A 24111-nucleotide genomic window follows, 5' to 3' on the forward strand; every position below is an offset into this window, starting at 1 on the left:
TGTAATTTCAAAATTGAAATGGATTGTGACAGGACCTATTCTAAAATATCCTAATTGAACAATTCCCACAGCATCTAGAAATAATCATTCAGATGAGTTTTATATTTCTTTTTCAGATACTTTTTCTTTTACTAACCGCATGGCAATAAGTCACATTGACATATACTGAAATGAATTTCTTTGCACGTCTCCTTTATCACTGGCATTTCCCCGGATCTTTAAACCAGGCTTTGACACCAGACGCTACCCACACCTTGTTCCTTTGGAGAAACTTAAAGTAGTCTTTATACTTTTTTGACATTAAATTTTCAAATCGCCTGTTTAATCTAGGAATACCTTTTGTGTCTCAGAAATTTGAATCATCTCACAGTGTCTACTGCTTTAAAGGTAGAGATAGATAATATATGTAAAATAAAACTTAAGAAAAGGTCATAGAGAAATAACTGTGTGTCATCCTGATGACTTAGTTTGAGAGCATCTCTAATAAAAACACTGACCCACGTAATTGATTTTAATGGCAGCTTTGTGGCATCTTCCGTTCTCTGGATTCACGCCAGATGCCATCAGCAGAGCCTCCAGGGACTGAGGGGCATAGAGCAGCAGATGAGTGGTTTCTCTGAAGCCCAGAGTAACTCGGATAGATTAGTTTGGTTGATAAACACAGAGCACAGCAGGCTCCAAAGGCAACTGAGGGTACAACTGACCTTTTTGTTCTCTGTCAGGGTCTAAGGAAAAGCAGTGAATACAGCAGGAACAGAAAGACCATCATCCCCCGCTGCGTGCCCAACATGGTGTGTCTGCACAAGTACATCATTTCTGAGGAGTCCGTGTTTCTTGTGCTGCAGCACGCAGAAGGTTAGTTTGTGGTTTAAAATTGTTTACAGAGCGAAGAGTGTCATCTCCTTAGTTTTTCAGTGTCTGTAATGTCCTTTTTTTACTTCTGTCATTGCATGGGCAGATAAAACATACGAAACCCATGTAAGAAACCGTCCTCTGTCCTCCATTCTCTTTGAGTTGTCAGGGAAAATGACAACCCCAGGTGAACAGGAGGTTTTATTTGAACTACAGTAACATTCTTAGATACACATAACAACTTACTTTCTCCTAGAATTGAGCTACTGTGATGAGCACGTTAAGGTGAATGTGTGCTAAAAGAGCTAGGTTTTATTTTAGGGATTTTATTTTGTTCTCTGTTCTCTGCTAAAAGGATACATTAATGTTAGATAACGAAAATAAAAAGCATCCCCTGAAGAATTAATTAATTACCTCCTTTTTTAGAATGCATGGGTATTTGCTTAACATTTGACATTACCTAGTTATTCTGATCTGGGTTTTTACGAATACAGCCATTGGCATCACATATGGGTACAAAGCAGAGGCCTGGTGCTCTGCCGTCAAACTATTGGTGAAATTTCAGCTCATGGCAGAGGGAACAGGTGGCAAAAAAGTACTGTTTTGATTTGGTTTTGCCCTTTAATACCTGAATTTAAATAAATAGTCTTTTATTTAGAATGACTGAATACAGCATATAAATATAAATCCACATAATGAATATAGGCTTTTGGCCTTAAGAGGTATTTTTAAAATAGTGAAAAAATTTCAGTTATTTCTCATGTTTCACCAAGGTGTTATTTTTATTTTTACATTACTGAGAATAAAGAACTGTTGTGTTTTACTAATAGGCATGACATTTGAATTTAATGCATTTTTCCCAGGAAAATGAGTCATTGCTTCGTGGAATGAGGTCTTTATGATAACTAATGCAAGATTTTTGACGGGGGCAATAAACTATTAATATTGTTTATTATGAAGTACAGCACAAGATAACTACAGATGGAGGGAAGACCTCCATATGTAGTATTTAATAGGAAATTCAGAAGGGGCTCCATGGTCTCTCAGGTATTAAGAGAGTTAATTGCGTGTGTGAATTGGATAACTAATTCACCTTTGTTCAGACATTATAGACAGCTTTTATCTGAGGATACCAGTGCATTACAGACATTATTGAATTAGAGGTCATGTCATCTGATAGCGAAATACAGCCACCTCTGGTGTGGAACAAAATAACTTGCGTAGTAATAATCCATAATAATTTAGAACAAGGTCAGTAGGATGAATGTAATTATAGTCAATATTCTATTACCCAGTGTGGATTATTCATGTTGGAGATTATCTGTGGCAAATTTTCGATTCTAGTTTGCCTCTGCTGTTGGCAGCTTCTTCCTGCTCATTCTCTTCCTTCTCCAGAACACACTTCAGTTTTTCTTCTGCCATCTTCTCACTTTCTCTGATACCCCTTAAAGCTGATATTTCAACTGATTTTACTTTAATATTGAGAAAATCTTTATAATCTTTTTGAAAGCCATGTGTCTAGATTTAGATTATCTTTACCAAGCTTCTTTTCCTTTATTGTTGGCCTCAGCTGGCTTTGAATGGCTACATGATTTTGAATTTCTCTTGGATTATTTAAACTTGGGGGAGGATCTCTTTTTGACTGTTGATTTCAGGTGTCTGCTGCTCGATTTTAAGATTTTATAACACAAAGATATTATATGACAGTGCAAGTAGGAACTGTACATTCATTTAATATTCAGCAAATTTATTGAGCATGTATTATGTACTAGACTCTCTCTTTGGTGAACAAGACAGCAAGAGAGCTTGCCCCTTTGAATCTTACATTCTTGTGATGAGTTTTCAAACAGAAAACCAAAAGCTTGATAATACTGATGAATAATAGGGAGTGCACTGGTCTCTAACAAAGTGAGCTTTAAAAAAATGAACACCTGGGGAACTACTTTAGTTGAGGTAGTCAAGGAAGCCTGCTCCAAAAAGGCAACATTTAAGAGGAGTTTTGAATGACAGAAGAAATAACCATTTGGATGAAATTGGGAAGCACATTCTAGGTACAGGCATCAGTGTAAGAAACCAAAAGCAAAAAGGCAAAAACATGAACAAGAAAGGAGACCATTTGGTTGGAGTGTAGTAGGTGAGGGCAGTCGTGATCTATGAGACTCTAGAAATAGGCAGGAGTCTTCTACTGCAGGGAAAGGACTTTGACTTTTATTCAAGTGCATTGGGAAACCAGTGGATCTCTAAAGCAGTGGCGAGATCTGATTTATGTTTTAAGAAAGATCGCTCTGACTTTTGTATAAAGGGCAAGGAATAGTAATCAGTCAGTGCATGGTCTAGACAAGAGCTGATGATGGCATGGCGTTCTGGAGTTCTAGCTGCTATGCTTTGAGGGTAGGCTCTGGGATCTGTGATAGATTCTAAGTCAGGGAGAGAAGAATATAGGCAACTTTTTTGGCTTTACCGTGAGCAATCAGGTGAACTTTATCATGGGCGGTTTGCTATGTTTTACATAGTCGTGTTTGTTACTAATGTGAATTAGAAGTCGTGCATATATCATACACACATTGCTTTTATATGTGTAAATAGCTGTTCCTAAAAATCAGTGTTGAACAGTTGTTTTCTCTTTTATGAATGCTTGAATATTTATGATGTGTGACTTTAGCTTCCTTATGGTTACAGGACTATTCAAGATTCAGGTAAATCTCTCAGACTCATTTTCCTTCCACTTTTAATTCATTTAGTCAGAAATATATTGGTGCTTACTGGGATACAGGCTCAGTTCTAACATGGCAGTGAACAAAACTGATGGAGACTTTGCCCACGTAGAGCTTAGCATCGAGAGGCAAAACCAACAATAAGCAAATACGTGTCAGATGGAGATAAGTTCTGTGGTGAAAGTTAAATAAAAGAAGGGGAAAGGGGATGCTGAAGGGGTGAGGTGGGAGTTACTGTTTTATCTAGAGTGGTCACTTCATTAAGAAAGGGATGTTTGGCCAGTGACCTGAAGAAAGTGAGGGGGGAGCATTGTGGGTATGTGAGGGAATAGCATCTCAGCAAGGGAGAACAATTAGACTTGGAGCCAAGAGTGTGGGTGACATATAAGAAATAGCAAGGTTACTGTGGCTGGAGCAGAATGGGAAGAGCTTGGAGGTAGGGAGGCAGGTGGGAAAATCCTCTGTGGTCTTAATAGGCCACTTTAGGAACTTGACTGTTTTTTGTTTGTTTGTTTGTTTGTTTTTTAAGCACGATCATGGAGGGAGGGATTCAGGGGCAGAGGGAGAGAGAGAATCTCAAGTAGGCTCCATGCCCCAGTGTGGAGTCCAATACAGGGCTTGTTCTCACAACCCCAAGATCATGACCTGAGCCAGAATCAAGAGTCAGACCCTTAACTGATTGAGCCACTCAGGTGCTCCAAGAACTTGCTTTTTCTTCTGACTAGATAGGAGGTGGTTGAGGGATATTGAGCAAAGGAATGACAAGATAGGGATCGCTCTGGCTGCTTTGTGGAAAATGTAGTCTAGGAGGAAAGGCAAAAGCAGGAGGCCAGTATGAACATTTTTGCAGCAATCCAGTTGAAAATAATTGTGGCTTGCACAAAGTGTTAGTGGTAGAGGTGGTGAGAAATGGTCATTAGATTCTGAATCTATTTTGAAGTTAGAACTGACATGATTCTGCTTTACATGCCTGCAAGGTTTTCGGCTCACAGAACTGAAAGAATGGAATTCCCATTTACTAAGATGGGGAAAGCTATCGGAGGGGTGGATTTAGAGGAAAAAATCAGGGATTCAGTTTTGGACCTGTGAGTATGAGATGCTTCTGAAATGTCCGGGTGGCACTGAGTAGGCATTTGGATATACCAGGCAGGATTTTAGGAGAGAGATTGAAAATGTTTATTGTTCCTATTAATGAATCCCTTATTTTAACTCTGGAGAAGACAAGGTGAGAAAATAATTGTATTTAGTGCAGGCCACATGCATTATTAAAACTTTGACTTCCTAAGAATAAGGGATTATGTCATTTTCATCATCTGTATCCCAGCATTTAGGAGAATACTTGGTACATAGGGTACATAGAAGATGCTCAGTGTATAATTGCCTGATACTGAGGAGGTCAGAGAAAAGGTGAAATGCCTAGGTTGGAAGGAATGCCTGCAAGTGTGGATACACCAGATAGGCAGGGGATGGGAAAGAGTTTTGCACCAAGTCACTTGGGGACTCGAGGGGTGAAATGATTCTCTTTTTATTAACTGGTTTTTTTTTTTTTCAAAAAAATTTATGAAACTAATATATAAAGTAATATTTTTGAACTATGTATAGAAGTATATAAAGTAAAAATAAAAATTCTTCCTTCTTAGTCACTTTAATGCCCAGTTCCACTCTCTAGAAATAGGGGAAAATTTCCAATGTGTATAAACATATACTTTCCACATGTCTGGTTAAATAAAACAGATCTTACAAATTGTTCTATGGCTTGTTTTCTTCCCCATCTTAACAATGTACCTTCGACAGCTTTCCTTGTCAGTACATATAGGTCTGCATTAAGACCAGTGTAGTGGTTAGAAACAAGGATTCTAGAGCCAGACTACATTAGTTTGTGTGACGTTGGGCAAGGTGTTTAATGTTTTTGTGCCTCCATTTCCTTATCTATAAAATAAGGATGATAATTATTTACCTCATACAGTTGATGGGAGGATTAAGTAGTTGATCTATGTAAAGCACTCAGTGCCTGGCACCTGGTAAACTGTGTGTATTTCCAAATGTTGCTCTTGCTGTTTTGAATAAAGAATATTTGGTTGTACTGATACTATAATTTATTTAACTCCTCCCTTAATAATTGGTATTTAAATTGTTTCTAGTACTTTTTCTTGTATATCTGTGTATTTTTGTTTTCTTTTTTGAGAACTATTTATAGCATGCATTTCTTGACGCAGAAGTGCTGGTTCAAAAAATGATTTTGATCATTGTTCCAGCAGTATTTTGTCGTACATATTAAAGTCAAGTCCTAATTCTGGTCAAGCAAATTTAACAAATATTCTTTGCAGTCTTTCAGAAAACCAATAAATTAAAATTTAATAAGAGTCTTTATTAAACTTTATGAATTGTGGATTTCATTAGCTTAAAATAGCTAATAGCTCTAAGTTTTATGTGCTTCAGTGAGGCTTATAAAGGTGTCATTCATATTTCTGAAGTGTTAAAAATTATAAATATGGGGGCTCCTGGGTGACTCAGTGGGTTAAAGCCTCTGCCTTCGGCTCAGGTCATGATTCCAGGGTTCTGGGATCGAGCCCCACATCGGGCTCTCTGCTCAGCAGGGAGGCTGCTTCCTTCTCTCTCTCTACCTGCCACTCTACCTACTTGTGATCTCTGTCTGTCAAATTAAAAAAAAAGATTATAAATATGTTAGGTATTTTCTACTTATATTTTGAGAGATTTTTTTAAAAGATAATGTTTTTAATGTTATAATTATAACATTGTAATTATAATTGTAATAATAATTACAATTATACTGTTGACATTTGTGTAAGTTTGTCTATTAGGCCTGATCTTAATTGATAGAAAGTAAAACACACTCAGCTTTTGTGGGTTAGAAATGTCAAAGGACATTTCTTAGAAGTTTTGTGGTTTTCATGATTTTGTCATTGAAAAAAAGTATGGGATAGGACCAAAATTTTATTTCCATAGTTCCATATCAAACCTTAAATTTAACTGGCACCCAGCAAAGAATGGAGAAGGGCTAAAACAGTTTCAGTTTTTGAAAAATGCAGAGTTTTTATAATTCATTCTAGGGTACTTGTTTAGGTTAGGAACAAATGTTATGAAGATAGTGCCAACCATCACATTTAAGAATTCTATGTAATAATGAGAAGAATAGAAATTAAGGGAGATGACATATTTGACTAAACAAATTGGTCAGCTTGCTATCATTCAGTAAAAGCAAGTTGCTGTGAAGATGGCATTACACAGGCTTATAGGAGAAGATTCTGGGATAGCCTATCGCTAAAGGAGTTTCACAACATGTATCAGAAGCATTAAACATATTCATGCTTTTTGATCTAGTCTTTTCATTTCTGGAATTCTGTCCTGATGAAATTATCAAGCATGTTAAGTACTTCATGTAAAAGTACATATTATTTTAGTTATAAAATAGTAAAAGATTGGAAACATGGTAAATGTCCAACAGTAGGTGAACATGTAAATACCTCCTAATGTCTGTCACATGGTTATGCTATATAGCCACTGAAGTTCATGGTCTCATGAAAATTAGAAAATGTTTATGATGTGATGTTAGTCACAAATAAAAAGTCTGGAAATAAATGTACAAATAGTTAATAGTGTTTTTTAAAAAAGATTTATCCATTTATTAGAGAGGGAGGGAGAGTGCTTGAGTGTACTCTCATGAATGGGGGTAGGACAGAGGGAAGAGAGAGACGCCCAAGTGGATTTCCTGCTGAGCATGGAGCCCAGTGTGCGGCTATATCCCATGACCCATGAGATCATGACCTGAGCCAAAATCAAGAGTCAAATGCTTAACTAACTGAACCACCCAGGCACCTGTAGTTAATAGTTTTGTGTTATTATTGTATTTGTATTCTATTATTATAAATAGATTTGTATTATTTTGAATTTTTCTCTTCTGTTCTTTTTTGTATTTAATTTTTTTGAGACCATATATTTGTTTTAAAGCAGAAAGGAAGCATGACCCAAAATAATGATACTAATATTTATAGACTCTTATTCTTAAAAGATTTTCAAACTACTGGGAAAGATGTCATCTTTTTATAACCCGATTTAATAACTATTTATTTAATACCTATTATTTTACATGCTAGGCAGAATCCTCTCCTTGTAGTTTTTTTTTTTTTAATATAATTTTTTATTTTTTATAAACATATATTTTTATCCCCAGGGGTACAGGTCTGTGAATCACCAGGTTTACACACTTCACAGCACTCACCAAAGCACATAAGACCCTGTAGTCTGGTATAGGAAATGGTAAAAGTATAGAAGTATGAAAGTAATATTACCGTGAAACAGAACATTTTAAATGTTGTAAGAGGGACTGAGTGATATAAAAGATTCAGAGAATCTAAATCCACTGAGGGCATGTCAGAAAATTGGTAAAAGAAACCAAATTCCTGAGGAACCATCAAGAATGGTTAGGATTTTCACAAGTAGATATTGGAGAAACTAGTAAGAAAAAAAAATTCTTTAAGTGGTAGGTATAGTTTGAGCAAAAGCCCAGCATTGGTTATATTTGGAGGAATCCAGTTCAGATGAATCATTTGGTGAGTTGAAGGGGAGGACCGGATCATAGCTTGACACATTGTATTACTGAGGGGTTCAGTGCCTCTGTAGAGTTGGTACATACATTATTTAGTAGGTGGAGGGAATTTGGGTTCTTGAATGGAGAAATCATACAAGTCTGTGCTAAAATGGAAGATTAGTGGGCAGCAATTAGTATGGTAGAATGATACAGAAAGGAATTAAAGCAGGGATCTAGTTGCAGCTATAAAGTTATTCCAAGAAGCAGATTGACTAGAGGAATCAGTAGAAGAGGAAGACGGTGTAAAATATTATGGACACATGCTGTAGGACTTGGAAACTTGCCCAAAAGAACAAGGGAGGAAAAATAATCTAAGATTGGCTTGAAGGTCAGAAAGAGGAAGTGATGGGGGAGAAGGAGGAGAAAGAATTTAAGGACATTGAATTTTAGATTTCAGCAGTTCATCCAGGTGAACTTGGCCTAAGAATGTATGCAACTTCTCTTAGAACTTTACTGGGTACTGTTTCTTGCTGTTATTGGAACTTTGCAACTGCAAAGACTATCTACTTTGTGTTGGCACATCTCATTCTGATGAGTTATCATTTGAGTTAAAGCAGCACTGACTGAGTGCCCGTCACGTCGTGCACACTGTTTAGGCCGTAGATACAGAAAGATGAAAAAGATGGTCCTGTCCTCACAGTCGTCCCCATCTAGGAGAATGGAAAACAACACACATTGTTTCAGTTGGACTGCTTACAAGAATCCCAGCTCCGGGTTCAGGCTTTATTGTTAGTGTGTCACAACAGACATATTTGTGATAAGAGGAATGTGGCTATTGTTGTCAAATGATGAAGAAAATGATGGAATGAATGCATAGCTTCTTTTGTGAGTTTCAAAGATATATATGAACCTTAAATTTTATTTGAATATGGGGAAATAGGAAACACTAAGTATAATCTAGTCAGGACAGAAAGTTAGCTAAGAAAAAGAGGGAAAAGTTAAACACCATAATGTCCAATACTCCTAATTATTGTCAAAATGGGAGAAGATTATTAACTGGGTCACAGGGAGAGATGTCTCAGTATCTTAGGATTAATTTTATGACAGTTATCCTTTATTATACATTTACTTTATAGTAGGCACAGTACTGGGGCTATTTACTGAGTTCCTCTAAATGAAATGAAATGCCAAGTACAAAAGGATTTTTTTGGATGCTTCCACTAACCTTTTTATACATATAATTGACTGTCAGAGATTATTTCTCTTAAGATTGTTACCCTTGGTATAGGATGCTTAATAAGGACATTAAAAAGGTGCTGGGGGAAAAAAGTTGCCTTCTCCATGTTAATAGAGGGATTTATTTTTAACACATTATTTCCCATTTTTGGAAGCTACAGTTAACATTGTCACAAAGTATGCATCTGCAATTATCGTTTATAAGATTTCTAGATCAAATTTAACTAATATAATACAGTGAAGCTTTGGTAGGTTTTTGATACTTAGAGTTATTTGTTCAAAGATTCTAATGAGCAAAACAGGTAGAGTTTTTAATGGTTAACATAACACAAAAAGAAAAGTAAGGGGAAATAACTAATAAGTATTCCTGGTAAAGCATTGGCTTCCTTTATGTTTATTTGATTTCTGTGAAATTGATTTTTAAAAAGATTTTATTTATTTATTTATTTGACACAGAGAGAGATCACAAGTAGGCAGAGAGGCAGGCAGAGAGAGAGGGAGAAGCAGGCTCCCTGATGAGCAGAGAACCTGATGTGGGGCTTGATCCCAGGATCCTGAGTCATGACCTGAGTTGAAAGCAGAGGCTTTAACCCACTGAGCCACCCAGGTGCCCCTGAAATTGATTTTTACGATTTTACTTTTCCATAGGTTTCTTGTATATCTCAGAATACAGAACCAGAATTACAATAGTTGGCCACATTAATGGCTGCCCAATCAATTTTCCTCAATTGCTTTACTTGGTCTTCTACATATATGATGTATATGGGGGGGATGGGGAAAATGTTATTAATATGTCATTTACAATGGCATAATTATATACCTGATGCTGTATCTCCCCTCTGATCTTGGACTGGGCATAATATAGAATATTATGGAATAATATTGTTGATTTTTACCCCGTATAGTCTATACAATTTTAAGAGGACTTATTTATGTATTTCCACTTGGCCAAGGGGCCATGCTTCAAAAAATTATTACATAAACAGCTCAGAACGTAATCAGATGTTTCAGCAGCTAAATCATATTTAAAGCAGTGTTCTACTGTGGGATTTCATATTAGTATTTGTTAAACTAATTTCAAAGGGAAAGACAGGTTGTCATTTAAAAGATAATTGGTATCAGGAGATATGTTTAAAACTATACTCAGCAGTCAGCAATAATAAGAAAGCATTTCATTAAAATGCTTGTTTTACAGCATACTTGATATTAATGGGTATCATTGTCTTGCGTTTGGTTGATTATTGGAATGCTCTTTGTTTTTCTGAGGGCTTCAATAGGTAACCATTACTTTGGGGATCTTAAAAATTTTTTTGGTTATACTTGTTCACAGGTGGCAAACTCTGGTCATATATCAGTAAGTTTCTAAACAGAAGCCCTGAAGAAAGCTTTGACATCGGGGAAGTGAAAAAATCTACACTTACCAAAGTTCACCTTCAACAGCCAACTTCTAGTCCTCAGGACAGCAGCAGCTTTGACTCCAGAGGAAGTGACAGTGGAACCATGCTCAAAGTTCTGCCGTTGAAGACTAGTCTTACTCTAAGCTCTCAAGATGATAGTAACCAAGATGAAGAAGGCCAGGATAGCTCTCCAAAATGGCCAGATTCTGGCTCAAGTTCAGAAGAAGAATGTACTACTAGTTATTTGACATTATGCAATGAATATGGGCAAGAAAAGATTGAACCAGGGTCATTGAATGAGGAGCCTTTCATGAAGATTGGAGGGAGTGGTGTTGATACCAAAGTTACTGAAAGCTTCCCGGCACACCTTGCCGCTGGCAGTGACAGCCCCAGCACCCAGCAGATAGCTCGTGAGCTGAAGTTCTTTGCTGGAGATGATGATGTAGAAGCAGTTAGTTCTCCAAGAACGTCAGATTCCCTTAGTAGATCTAAAAACAGCCCCATGGAATTCTTTAGGATAGACAGTAAGGATAGCACTAGTGAACTGCTAGGCCTTGATTTTGGAGAAAAACTGTATAGTCTAAAGTCAGAGCCTCTGAAACCATTTTTCACTCTTCCAGACGGAGACAGCACTTCCAGGAGTTCCGGTGGTAGTGAAAGCAAGGTAGAATTTCTAGCTCAGGACACCATTAGCAGGGGCTCAGATGACTCTGTCCCAGTCATTTCTTTTAAAGATGCTGCTTTCGATGATGTCATTGGCACTGAGGAGGGAAGGCCTGATCTTCTTGTAAATCTCCCTGGTGAACTGGAGCCGACCAGAGATGGTGCAGCAGTGGGAACGACTAAGTGTCTGCAGACCGACATAGGCATAACTGAAAGTAAACTGTTGGAAGCCCCCGATGTTTTATGCCTTCGACTTAGTACTGAAAAACGCCAAGCAAGAGAAGAAGAAGGCACGGAGGAATTGAGTGATTCCTCTGGCCCTACATCCCAGAGTCTAGCCGAGAAACACAATGCCCAGGGGGATCTTGGGATGTTATTTGTAGCAGCTGCTGATCATAGTAGTTCAGGAGACATGTCTTTGTTACACACCGATTCTAAGTTCCAAGGACTTGGAGTGGTGGAGTCGGCGGTAACTGCAGACAACACAGAAGAAAGCTTATTCCATATTCCTAACCCACTCTCAGGTGCTAATGAATATAATGTAAACACAGACACTTTAAAAACTGAAGAAGTATTGCTGTTTACAGATCAAACGGAGGATTTGGCTAAAGAGGAACTGACTTTATTTCAGAGAGATCCAGAGACTAAGGGAGAGAGTGGATTAGCCCTAGAAGGAGACAAGGAAATACATCAGATTTTTGAGGACCTTGATAAAAAATTAGCACTAAACTCCAGGTTTTACATCCCCGAGGGCTGCATTCAAAGATGGGCAGCTGAAATGGTGGTAGCCCTTGATGCTTTACATAGAGAGGGAATTGTGTGCCGCGATTTGAACCCAAACAACATCTTATTGAATGATAGAGGTCAGGAACTTTTGCAAATGCATTTCTTTTTATTCGCTGTTGCTTCCAATTAACTGAGTAGGCGTTTTATCTTGTAATTAGTATCTTCATTTCCTGTCTAGAGCTTCATTATCAGTGCGGCAAATTCACCCCCAGTAATAGCTTCTAGTACTTAATGATGCCATTATTCTTAATGATACTGTTTTTAGCTACAAAAGGAGTAATTACAGTTCACTTCTGCAGAAAATGGAAGAGAAAAATGTTTTGATTTCTCCTGTCGTTTTGTTTTTAGGACACATTCAGCTAACGTATTTTAGCAGGTGGAGTGAGGTTGAAGATTCCTGTGACAGCGATGCCATAGAGAGAATGTACTGTGCCCCAGGTTAGAGCAATCTCCTAAAATGTTTCACTTGAAAAAGTAGTTCAGCAGCTCTCTTTTCTTTGCAGAAGTTGTGTTTTTCACTCACAGTTCACATATGTATTGGATTTGAGTATCTCTTTAATCCTCCAAAAAAGAAAATTTGGAAATTAAAGCATTGTATATTCCAATAGAGGGGTGTGTGTGTGTGTGTGTGTGTGTGTGTGTGTGTGTTGTTATTGTTGTTGTTGTTAAACAGGTTTGTACTTTAGAACTGACAGTGCAGTCTGTCTTAGACATGTCTTAACTTCTTAGTGTTTAGAAGGACGTTTAAATACCCCAAACCTCTTTAACTGCATGGTTTTATTAAGATAAGAGTGGTAGCCGACAAAGGGGGTAAAATGGATAATAAAAAAAAGTAGAATTAAAAAAATGCAATATTGTGACTTCAATGATAAGCCAAGCTGGGTTTGTAGAGCAGATTTTAGAGTTCTTTTCTGTATCTGAGACATTTTAGGAAGCATGTTCTTCTTGGTTTAAAATAGCCAGTTTAGCCAAATATTTGACACAGTAGGTTACTGTATTGTCTTTGTTTCTTAAAAATTAGAGATTTATTTCTGGGGTGTGTTAGATCCTTTGCTGGTAATGATAGGTCATTTAAGCATCTGAATTGGATTTGAGTTAGTGTCTCTGTCAGTGCAGATGGGGCTATATCTGAACCCAAAGTTTGTTCACCTTTTGCCTACCTTTTAGCCTCTTTGGATGGTCTAAGTTGCTTCACTTGTCACCCCAATAGCTTTCAAAGGAGGTTCAAACTGATTATGTTGACATGATCTGCTTAGTTGTTGATTAATACAGTATTTAATGCTTCCTAGCTAACCAGCTAATATTGCTAATATTGCTTCCCTGCATAATGGGAAATGATTATAATTAGGATCGAAAGAGCTATATTGTCTTTAGTTACAACCTTCATTGTTAAGAATTATTTCTGTATTGGGAAATAGCAAAGTTTTTCAAGCTGCAAAAGCAAATAGCCTAAAACTATTCCCTGAAAACAATGATTTGGATTTTTTTCTTACTGTTATATCTTTTCTTTTCTACTTCCTTCCTTCAAGTTAGGGGTGTTTGATTTTATTTTTTTCTTAGGGGCAATAGAGCATGACTATATTTTTGTTTCTCTCAAGTAGATAATATTATGCTGTTTCTTTTGAAGCCTTAGTATGATTTAGTTAATGGGATAACAAAAATAATTTCATAGTGTAATCACTTTATAATGGTTATCTGGTTCTTTTTTTTTATACTTCACCCCCTTTTCTAATTTGATAAATAACATTTTAGGTACCAGTGTACACAAGTACATATGTTAATTGTAATGAATTTGGAGGTTTTAGAATCAAAATTAAATCTGGGAGTTCTTTGACATGAAACCTGTTAAATCCAGAAGTGAAGTGCAGTATAAACGTCACATCAAAACCAAATGTTTGTGAGACATTGTATAATATTTATAACTGACTCCTTATTTCCTATTTTTATTTTCACTCTCTTATTGAAAACTATCGGGTCATCCTTTGGCATTCCAGCAGATTGTTTCTTCAGCGTACAGTCCTATACTTTAATATTCATAGCATGTTGACATCCTGAGAATTTTAATATATGTGGAACAAAGCTATACTGCATTCATCAACTAATACATACTTTTAATTTTGTGTACTGAAATGCTGAGTTTAATCCAGATCAGTTTCCAGATTTTCCTTTAAAGCCTTTCCCCGGAAATCACAATTCTAATAGTTTACCAGCAGGTGGCAGTCTACCATTAATGGATTTTACTGTCATCTTCCAGGTTGCCCTTCACTAACATTTGAAAAAAGCTGTCATCTGAAGAAGGGCTTTGTTTTAATTATTTGCATGAAAGAATTGTACTTTCAAGCTTTGTGAGTTGCAGAAGTGCTCTAGCATTATGGCATGCACTGAACAATGTGGAAAGTCTCTTCTATTCTTTGGGCCTACTAATTTGTTTTATCAGTTGTGGGGGGAAACAAAACCAGCAGTGGCCTTCACTGAAAAGTAAAGCTAGTGTTGTAATGTAGATGATCATAAACCCAGAGAGTTACAGAATACAGTTAAGTCCGTGTTCTCCTAACCCCTTGCTTATAATATAAAGGAACTGGGACAAAAAATTGTAAATTACTGTTTATTTCAAGAGTGAATAGTGGTGCCACTGATAAAAACTGTTAAGTAGGGTTTCCTCCTCTTCTCAAAGTGTGGGTGCAATGCTAATATGCTAATATTTCAGTGCTTAAAAGTCACGAATCCATTAATACATGGGGACAGAGAGTATTAGTCATCTTCTGGTCTGCCCTTAGAAACACTGTAGGGTTGCAGTCATTCTCTCCCACATTTCCTCTGCCTTTCCGTTTTCCAACTCTAACCTTAGTATTATTGTCCAAGTAACTCTAAAGCATGTTAAGCTGCTGATGTTTGGTTAGAAAGTAAAGTTGTCATAAGATTGGATGAGAATGATCCAGTTCTGTTTAAACAGCATGCAGCCTCTACCCCGACCCCTCCTCCCTCCTGGGAATCCTTATCTCGTATTTGTCCAAAAAACATGATCCACCTGCCCTGTACTTTATAATATCAGCAGTGTATCTTTTCATCTTGTGGATGATGTGCCTTTATATTTTGAGAAAAATTTCCAGTAACAGATTCGATTTACATGGACAGAAACTTGAGCACATGCCAAACTAGCAGGGGGGCCATTATTCTGCTCTATAAATAAGTTTAAAAAAGAAACAACACACACACAGAAACCTGTGAATCAACATGTTTTGGTCTAATTGAGGGGAAAAGCAAGATAGATAAATTTTGAAATGCAAATGATCACCTTCTGTTATTGAAGTATAGTTTCTGCCAACTTTGCGATCTCAGATTTTAAAAAGTCATAGTCATTTTAACAGTGTGTACTACCAAGGATATCTGATGTTCACCAGTTTCTACAACAACATGAAGAACTTTTTTAAAAAGTTGCCACTTTTTTATGTTAAAGAAAACAAGTCCGTAACAAAAAGACAAAACCCATGGTGCTTTCTCTGTCTACATCTGTGAAAAAGCAGGCAAATAAATGGCCGCAGCTGCAGGCCGATCAAGAGGGTCTTGAGAATACGAATTCACTGATCAAACCCAGCCCTGTTTTCAAAGTCGAAGCCATTCCTTTTAGGTTCACTTTGTATCCTTAGATTACCTAGGATGATTCTCTAGAAAGGTTTTATTTTAAATAAACATCATTCATGGTAAATGGGTTCCTTTCATACCAGAGAAACACAGGACAGAGTTCAGGAAGAGAAAGAGCAAAGAAATAGACTCCCAAGTAGAAATAGGTTGTATAGCGTGACAATGTAAACATAATACTGTCTAGTTTCCACGTTAGGAAACTTTTAGATACTTTATTAAGAGACTTGTGGACAGGTTGCCCTATTTTTGGTGGTGAGCCGTTACAGAATAAAAACTAGAGTAAATTGATTATTCTTCTCTAGAGGACTTCTTTGTAGTTACTCTGATTTTGTTTTTTTTTTTTTTTTTTTTTAAGATTTTATTTATTTTATTTGACAGACAGAGATCACAAGTAAGCAGAGAGGCAGGCAGAGAGAGAGGAAGGGAAGCACGCCTCCCACCGAGCAGAGAGCCTGATGCGGGGCTCCATCTCAGGGCCCTGAGATCATAACCTGAGCTGAAGGCAGTGGCTTTAACCCACTGAGCCACCCAGGCACCCCTTTGATTTTATTTCTATATTTGTGTACACACACACGCGCACACACACACACACACACACACACACACAGGATTTTATGTGCGCTATCATCATAACTATTCATTTATCATAACACAGAATAAATTTTTGTTATAGCATTTTAAGTGTAAATGAAGAATAAAGTGTCAAGAAAGTATTTTTTTACCAGTATTTTTCCCCTTAACAGTCTTGACCCTTCATTATAAAAAAGCAGCTAGAACCTGTAATAGCATATAAAGTACAAAAGACTATATTTGAAAGTTTAATAAGCAATCTAAGGCAAGTGAGTAAGATTGTTTACATGTTCATTATCATGCTAATATAATCACTTCAGTTTCTTACTCTGGTCTCCACAGGTTGATGCGGTATCCTCTCCCTGGGTGTCCTTCACCTTTATTTTCCACTCCATGATGAGCCTTTATAAATGCTTGAAATTTACATTGATATTTCTCATTGAATACTTTTCAGACTTTAGAATTTATAGGTGAATGTGTGTGTAATTGAAGAAGTCCAAACTGCTTTTTACTGCAGTCCGATCTCCACGCTCCCAGATGTCAAATGACAGCTTTGCTTCCTCTCTTAGGCGATTTCACACTTGGAAACAGCTCACAGCTGACAGTGAAAAGTGAAACATAGAAAAATCATGCTGAAAACTATCGGCAAAATTCAGTTTTAGAGCATAACATTTATTTACTACCACCCTTTGCTCTTCTAGCCGGACTTTATCAAATAGTCCATGAATATATTTTTTGAGGGTAGTCTCTTCTGCCCTTTTTCATAAATGTATCTTACATGTTATTTGTTGCCTTTTTAAACATGGGGCTCCACGTGATAGTTTTGTATTTGATATATAGATCTAGGACTCAGCCCATGGATGATTTAAAATACCATGAGGATGTCATAAGTTTAAGATTTAGAATCATAAAGTGGAATTAAGAATTAACAACCTTCGGGGCACCTGGGTGGCTCAGTCATTAGCCGTCTGCCTTTGGCTCGGGTCATGGTCCCAGGGTCCTGGGATGGAGCCCTGCATTGGGCTCCCAGCTCAGCGGGAGGCCAGCTTCTCCCTCTCCCACCCCGCCCCTGCGTGTGTTCCCTCTCTCACTGTCTCTCTTTCTCTCTCTCTGTGTCAAATAAATAAAGTCTTAAAAAAAAAAAAATTACCAACCTTAAATTTTTTTCCATAACCATTAACTCATAGGTTGGCCTTGAGCATGTTAAGACTTTCTAAACCTTAAAAAAAAAAAAAAAAAGGCTTTCTAAACCTTAATTTACCACTAGTAAAACAGATTTGTTGAGTATAAAAAAAGATCACAACAGATATCAAATCACCTAATACCCTTCTTACACAAAATGTAGTCCAAATTCAAATTCATTTTATTAAGGCAAGAATCCCCCCCACCCCCTGCCAAGGATAAATACTGATTTCTTGTCTGCTGTTTAGTAGGGTGAAAATCATTATTTCACTTGAGGATTTTCTTTTCTTTTCTTTTCTTTTTTTAAGATTTTTTATTTATTGTCAGGGAGAGAGAGTACACACAAGCAGGCAGAGAGGCAGGCAGAGAGAGAGGAGGAAGCAGGCTCCCTGCTGAGCAAGGAACCTGATGCGGGACTCCATTCCAGGACCCCAGGATCATGACCTGAGCCGAAGGCAACGGCTTAACCAACTGAGCCACTCAGGTGTCCCTCACTTGAGGACTTTCAAAGTGTATGTGTATGTACACACACACACACACACACACACACACACATTAACTTATTTGAGAGAGAGAAGGAGAGCACAAGTAGGCAGAGAGGCAGGCAGAGGGAGAGGGAGAAGCAGTCTCCTTGCTGAGCAGAGAGCCTGATTCGGGGCCCGATCTCAGGACCCTGGGATCATGACCCAAGCCCAAGGCAGATGCTTAACCAACTAAGCCACCCAGGCGCCCCTCCAAGTATATATTTTTACTCATTTATAGAGTATTTACATAATATATATGATGTGAAAATGAAGGATTTATGGATAGTATTTTCATTCGGAAGAGAAAAGCCAAGACACCTTTTGAGTAGGGTGAAATTTGATTGTCAAGATTCTCAAAAAACAAAATTGTTTAAAGAAGAATCATTTTGTATATGAGAATTTGGGGATCTTAGGTAACTTCACCAAACATGAGGGAATGCGAAGTTAAGAGGGAAACCATATGAATATAGATGTATATATTTTTTTAAAAAATTTCTTTAAAGGTTTATTTATTTATTTATTTGAGAGAGAGAGAGAGAGACAGAGACAGAGACAGAGGGAACACAGGCAGGGGGTGATGGGAGAGGGATAAGCAGGCTTCCTACCTAGAAGGGAGCCTGATATGGGCCTCGGTCCCAGGACTCTGGGATCATGACCTGAGCCAAAGGCAGACACTTAACGACTGAGCCACCCAGGCACCCTAGATGTACATTTTGTCTTTTTTTTTTTTAAGCTGTCCCACCTCCGGTCAGCCCGTATCTCCCCTCCACCCCTGTAGTTCTTAGATGTACATTTTGAAATAATAATGATATAGCCAGGAAATACGGATATATCTCTGGGGAGGCTTTAATTTTTCCCCCAAAGGAGAAAGAAGAAAAAAGCAAGAGGGAGCTATAGAAATAATTTTTAAAGAGTACAGTATTTGTGGTTAATATTTAAACATTATCTTTTAAACAGTAACTCTTTTGTTTGATTTACTCTTAAGCAAAACTTCACCAGTAACTCTCTTGTACATAGTGGATGCTCTAATGTTTTCCTTGAACAATTATCAAGTACTTTTAGTCCTTTGCCTTTAGTTTTTATTGTCATAAAGATCAAATCTCTGTCTTCTTTGGGGGAACCAGTAACTTTTCCAGTTTGCCATAGAACAGTGAAAATTTTACACTGATGAATATTCCCTGATGTACTTTACCCCTGTCTTTTGATGAAGCTTGTGCCATGAGTATAGAGTCATATTAAGACAAGCAAAAGAGCTTGCAGTCAACCCAAATCTTACCTAGTCCAGGGAAGCCCGTCCTGACAGAAAGATTAAAGAGTTGCTTTATACTGTTTTGAAAAGTCTGGAACCTTGGGATCCCTCCCTAGGTAAGGTGTATTTTGGATCTCTCACAAATCCCCCCAGTGATGGGCCAGTCACCTTCACCTCTGCGTTAAGGTCACTCCATGTTGAAATAGACCCTTTCTGAAATCATACTTCTCATCAGGACAAAATATGATTTGTCTCCACTGATGGGAATGAGGCAGAATAATAGCAAAGTGTCCCATCCTTGTGATTTGGCACCTTAGAGGATAACATATTAGCTCTTCTCAGGAGAAGAAACTCTTCGGCTATTAGAACTAGAGAATTTTTAAGAGTCATTAGTAATGTTTTCATACGGAAGAGGTGAAGTACAAGATCTCTGTATGTTTCATAAGACTACCCGTTATACCGGGGGTGGGGGGTTACCTCAAACTTTAGATTATTAAGAGGATATTAGTTTTAACCTCTTATTTACTCAAAATGATTTTCTTTCTGATCTGGGACAGATTCTTTTTTTTAGAAGAGGAACACGAGACAAGATACTTGCAGTTTTAAGTAGTAGCTGCATTGTAATGCTTCTTGATGTTCAGGTCTAAGTTGATTTTTGGCAACTATTTGGTTACTTAGCCTCACTACCATATTATTGTAAAAAGGAAAATGGCTGCCTTTTACCTCTGATCTTTAATGCAGAAGAGATAATAGTCTTAAATATTACGTACCAGAGCTACTGGCTAGCTACTTTGACCAAAGCATCCGTTTCCATAGTATATAAAATTTTGTCAGTTTGTGTATGTGCTGCCGAAGTGAGCACAAAATTTTGTCAGTTTGCATCTCCATGAAGTAGCCAGGGCTTACTCCTTCCGAGCAATTATTCACAAATGCTTCCTTCAAATAAATGTTTAAAAATGCTAAGGTTTTAAAAAATTGATGACAAAGCAAATGGGATTCCTTAAGCTCCTTTAATAGCAGTGCATGGAGCTCGGGCTGCCTAACACGGCGACAGCGGTGCAGGGCGGGTTGGGGGGGGAGCTGCGTCTGTCATTTTCACAATTTTCAGTTAGCCTTTTTCTCATCAATCAACTTTAATGGCTTTGGTTGGGTAACAGTGTGACACCCGATGGCTATTCAGAATGGAGTTGTTGTGATATGATCAATGGAAAATGGAGCATGCTGTTGGTTGTTTTTTTTTTTTTCCTACTAGAAATGCAGGGTGGGAGAGTAAGCAAGATTGTATAGAGCTCAGAATTATAATTGTAATCAGTCAACCAGAAGTCATCTGGTAGTTATCCATTTCTTATTTTAAATCACAAGAAATATAGTAATGATACCTATAAACTCCCTTGAACAGGTAATTCTTGGTTCTGGAATGCTGAATCAAGTTAAATCAAGGAGTTTGGTGCAACTTATGCAGATAAGTGCAGGAAAGCTCAGAACATGGTTGCCAGGTCATCCCCGCAATGAGAAACTCCAAGCTAGGTAGGGAGAAAAAAGCAGATTTAAGTATTTGGTCAAGCCCAACTTGAATTCTCTGAGTGCAGTGTGTCCTTATGTCCAAGTCCCCACAGTACAGCTGGCCCAGGGTTTCAGGTAATTAAAGTGCTTGAAAAACCACTGGATTAATAAGGTGGTGGCAGGCAGCAAGGCTAGAGCCTGGGTTGAACCAAGAAAACAAGTGTGTGAAAGGTAGAGGTGCACACTTCTCCCATCGCCCTGTGGTGCAGTGAAGTGTGGAGCTCTGGCTGCTGCATGCTTCTCTCTGGAAAGTGCTAGCCTCTGTCATCGGCCCTCTCTGGATAATACTCTAATGGATGAGAGGAATGTGATACTGATAATTTTTAAGTAGTTCATGCACGCTACTCAACAAATAAGGCGTTTGAATAATCAAGAGTACAGAATTGGAGGATTTTATGGAATGGGGAATGGAGGAGTAGGCAGCCAGCATTTTCTAAAGTAGGATCAAATACGGAGAGAGGGGAGCAAAGTGCTAATTCCAGGCTCTAGTTAGTTTATCACTCTGAGAATTAAGATCTGCCTAAGAGATGTGAGACCTTGGGCAAGTACATTTCTTCTGTCCAAATGATTTCATTTAAAATACACGTTCTCTTGAACACTTGTGTACCTTCAGACTTTGAAACTTTAAATGTCTCAGCTTTGATTATTTAGTTAATAGGTATTAGAGAAACAGATCATCCCTGGACTTAAAGTGAAATTTTATTCTCCTAGTTGATATGACTTTTAGTTTTGCTTTTAGTTGCGACATTTTGGGGAAACTTTTCAAAAAATTGTCTCTACATCTAAAATAATTCCCTTGGGAAACTAAGAGGTATAGTTGTCCTCCAGTTTACTTAAGTAAGGTTTTTTGGGGGGACATTAAGAGAATACTAACATATTGATTATCTCACCAAACTAGGAGCCCGGTATCATAGGCAGTTTACGCACTGGTAACACCTTTCACGGGACTGGGTGCCTGGACTGCCACATTGAACAGGGGCACGGCAAACCCCAAGTCACCTCCCTGTCCTGTCTTCTTCCTGCTCCTGGGGCTTGTCAGCTTTTTCCTTTGCAACACGCTGTCCCCTCAGAACAAACCGAGGCAGTCACTGCACTCTGCAGAGGGGAGCCCTGGAAGGCGCCCACCGCACCCCGATCTTTAAGCCAGCAGCATCACTTGGCTGGACTACCGCCCTCATCAACTGACTGACCTCCCTTCTCACCTGACTTCAGTCTGCGTTTCATCCAGCAGCCAGGGTGTGCTTTAGATCATGTTTGGAACTTTCTAGCCTAACACATATAAAAGTGTGAAAGGACTTGACATAGATCTCTATGTTTGATGGGACTTAAGGAAGATGAATGCAATGAGGCTTTTGTAGATGCTCTGAATCCTGGAATGAACTGTGCTACAGAACACAAGATGGATATATTTATTCAACAAACACTTATTAAGTGCCTCCTGTGCCTAGGAGCTAGAAATAAAAGACATAATTGGTATAGGATTGACAGTTGATTTTGAAAACTTACGTAAAAAAAATAAAAGAGCGAGAGACAACCCAAACAGAAGACATATACAATTGGTTACCTAGAATGTCAATAGACCTTTATTGGTGAATAGTTGCATTTATAGAATAGTAATTTACCACACCAATAAAAGATGTGCTTAGCTGTTTCTCTACTCAATATTTAGTTCCATATATTGTTGGATTAAAAAAAAAATTCTTTCTTCTGTGTTTCTTTCTCTTTGTTCTTTAGTCATCAGCTGTAGTGGAAGACTAATGCTCAGCCCCTGCATAGAAAATCTTTATACACAGCAAGAACTGGTGAGAGAAATTGACTAGAATTTTGTAATTCTAGTCCCTTTCAATTAGCAACAGATGCTGCAGGGAAAGACTGTCTGGAGGAACACAGTACTAATGTTTGCATGCTCTAGCTGACATGGAATGCTCATTGCAGAAGAAACATGTTCTTTTCCTTGGTCCAAGTATGTCACTAATGATAGACCAGATTTTTTTTCCATTTTTTTTTCTTTTTTCTATTCCTATCTAACTAAGGCCATGGTGGCTTAATTCTTATATTGTTTTATTCAGCAAAGATCTCTCTTTTTTTCTAAAAGCTAATGTATTTGTGTTACTTATGCTTTTTTCCCAGAAGCAAGAATTGCAATCCTTAAAGTCAGATACCTAAAATCAATTTTTTAAAAACTCTGTGGCATTAGAAAACTGTATCTCCTCTTCTCTCCCAAAGTATACTTACTACAGATTATCATTTTAATTTATTGCATAGATCTGTGCCTTTAGAATTGTTCCATCATTTCAATATTTGGATAAAGTGCTGTATCATTTCTGTGACAAATTCTTCTACCATCTAAATGTTGGTTTAATTTGACTATTACATAAATCCTTTATTTGCAACAATTGTTGCCATTTCATTGAGTTTTATATGCTCTCTTAATAGTTCCACAGTTACTAGAACTTTGAGAATGAAAAGAAATGAGGCTTCTAAGATTCTATTTATTAAAAAGGTATTAAAACAGTTTGGGAGAAATATTTAAAAACTTGTTCTAAATGAAAATAGAGTTTCTCTATATTTGAAATTCTCTTCTAAGAAAATTCTGAACTTACTTTATTTCCTATCATATCCTATGAGGAAGATAGCAGCAACAAAGCATACTGCCAGAGAGAGTTATGGAATTGTCTGGAGATTTTTGCAATGGGCTTGGGCAGCTGTGCGGTTAGGAAGGGTTAGGGGGAAGGATGAGATGGACCCTGTGTGCGTCTCCCTTGGTGAAAAACCAGGGAACAGAGTCAAGCGGTGTCATCAGTCTAAAACCGTGTCTTATCGAATCCATCCATCAAAGAACTAAACGTAGACTTTCAGATTCCCTTATTTATCAAGCAATACAGTAGTGACAAACTCTTAAAGAAAAGTAAATTCTGAATTTGGGATGTTGAGGGTACCAAATTGCCTAAAATGTAAGATCATTCGTCTTTGTCAAGCTTTGTGGAAAGGTTAGTCTTTATGTAAAACTCGAGTTTAACAAGCATTTTCTAGCTTTTTCAGTTCTGTAGTTTCCAGTGCAGTATTGTTATATTTGGTTAGTTTTGAGTCATGTCTCTGGCAAACCCATGGTTTAAACTGCATAATTAGTCCCAAGGGGCCGTGTGCCTGTTCTTAAGTATATGTCGTGATTTCGGTAATACTG

At 37.6% G+C, this 24111-nt stretch overlaps 1 protein-coding gene across 6 annotated transcripts in view; it reads left to right on the top strand.

Moving 5' to 3' along the window:
• Positions 1–24111, top strand: part of RPS6KC1 (ribosomal protein S6 kinase C1) — a 187052-nt gene that overhangs the window by 144618 nt on the left and 18323 nt on the right. For 5 of the 6 annotated variants that reach the window (XM_059144988.1, XM_059144987.1, XM_059144991.1 and 2 more), the window contains 3 exons: positions 723–855; positions 10682–12274; positions 12546–12635. In XM_059144988.1, coding sequence (XP_059000971.1) covers positions 723–855; positions 10682–12274; positions 12546–12635 — 1816 coding nt within the window. The remainder of the gene's footprint in view (positions 1–722; positions 856–10681; positions 12275–12545; positions 12636–24111) is intronic. The other variant, XM_059144990.1, reaches the window with a different exon arrangement.

Source organism: Mustela lutreola, chromosome 14, assembly GCF_030435805.1.
Source record: "Mustela lutreola isolate mMusLut2 chromosome 14, mMusLut2.pri, whole genome shotgun sequence".
In the NCBI taxonomy this organism is placed as follows: Eukaryota; Metazoa; Chordata; class Mammalia; order Carnivora; family Mustelidae; genus Mustela; species Mustela lutreola.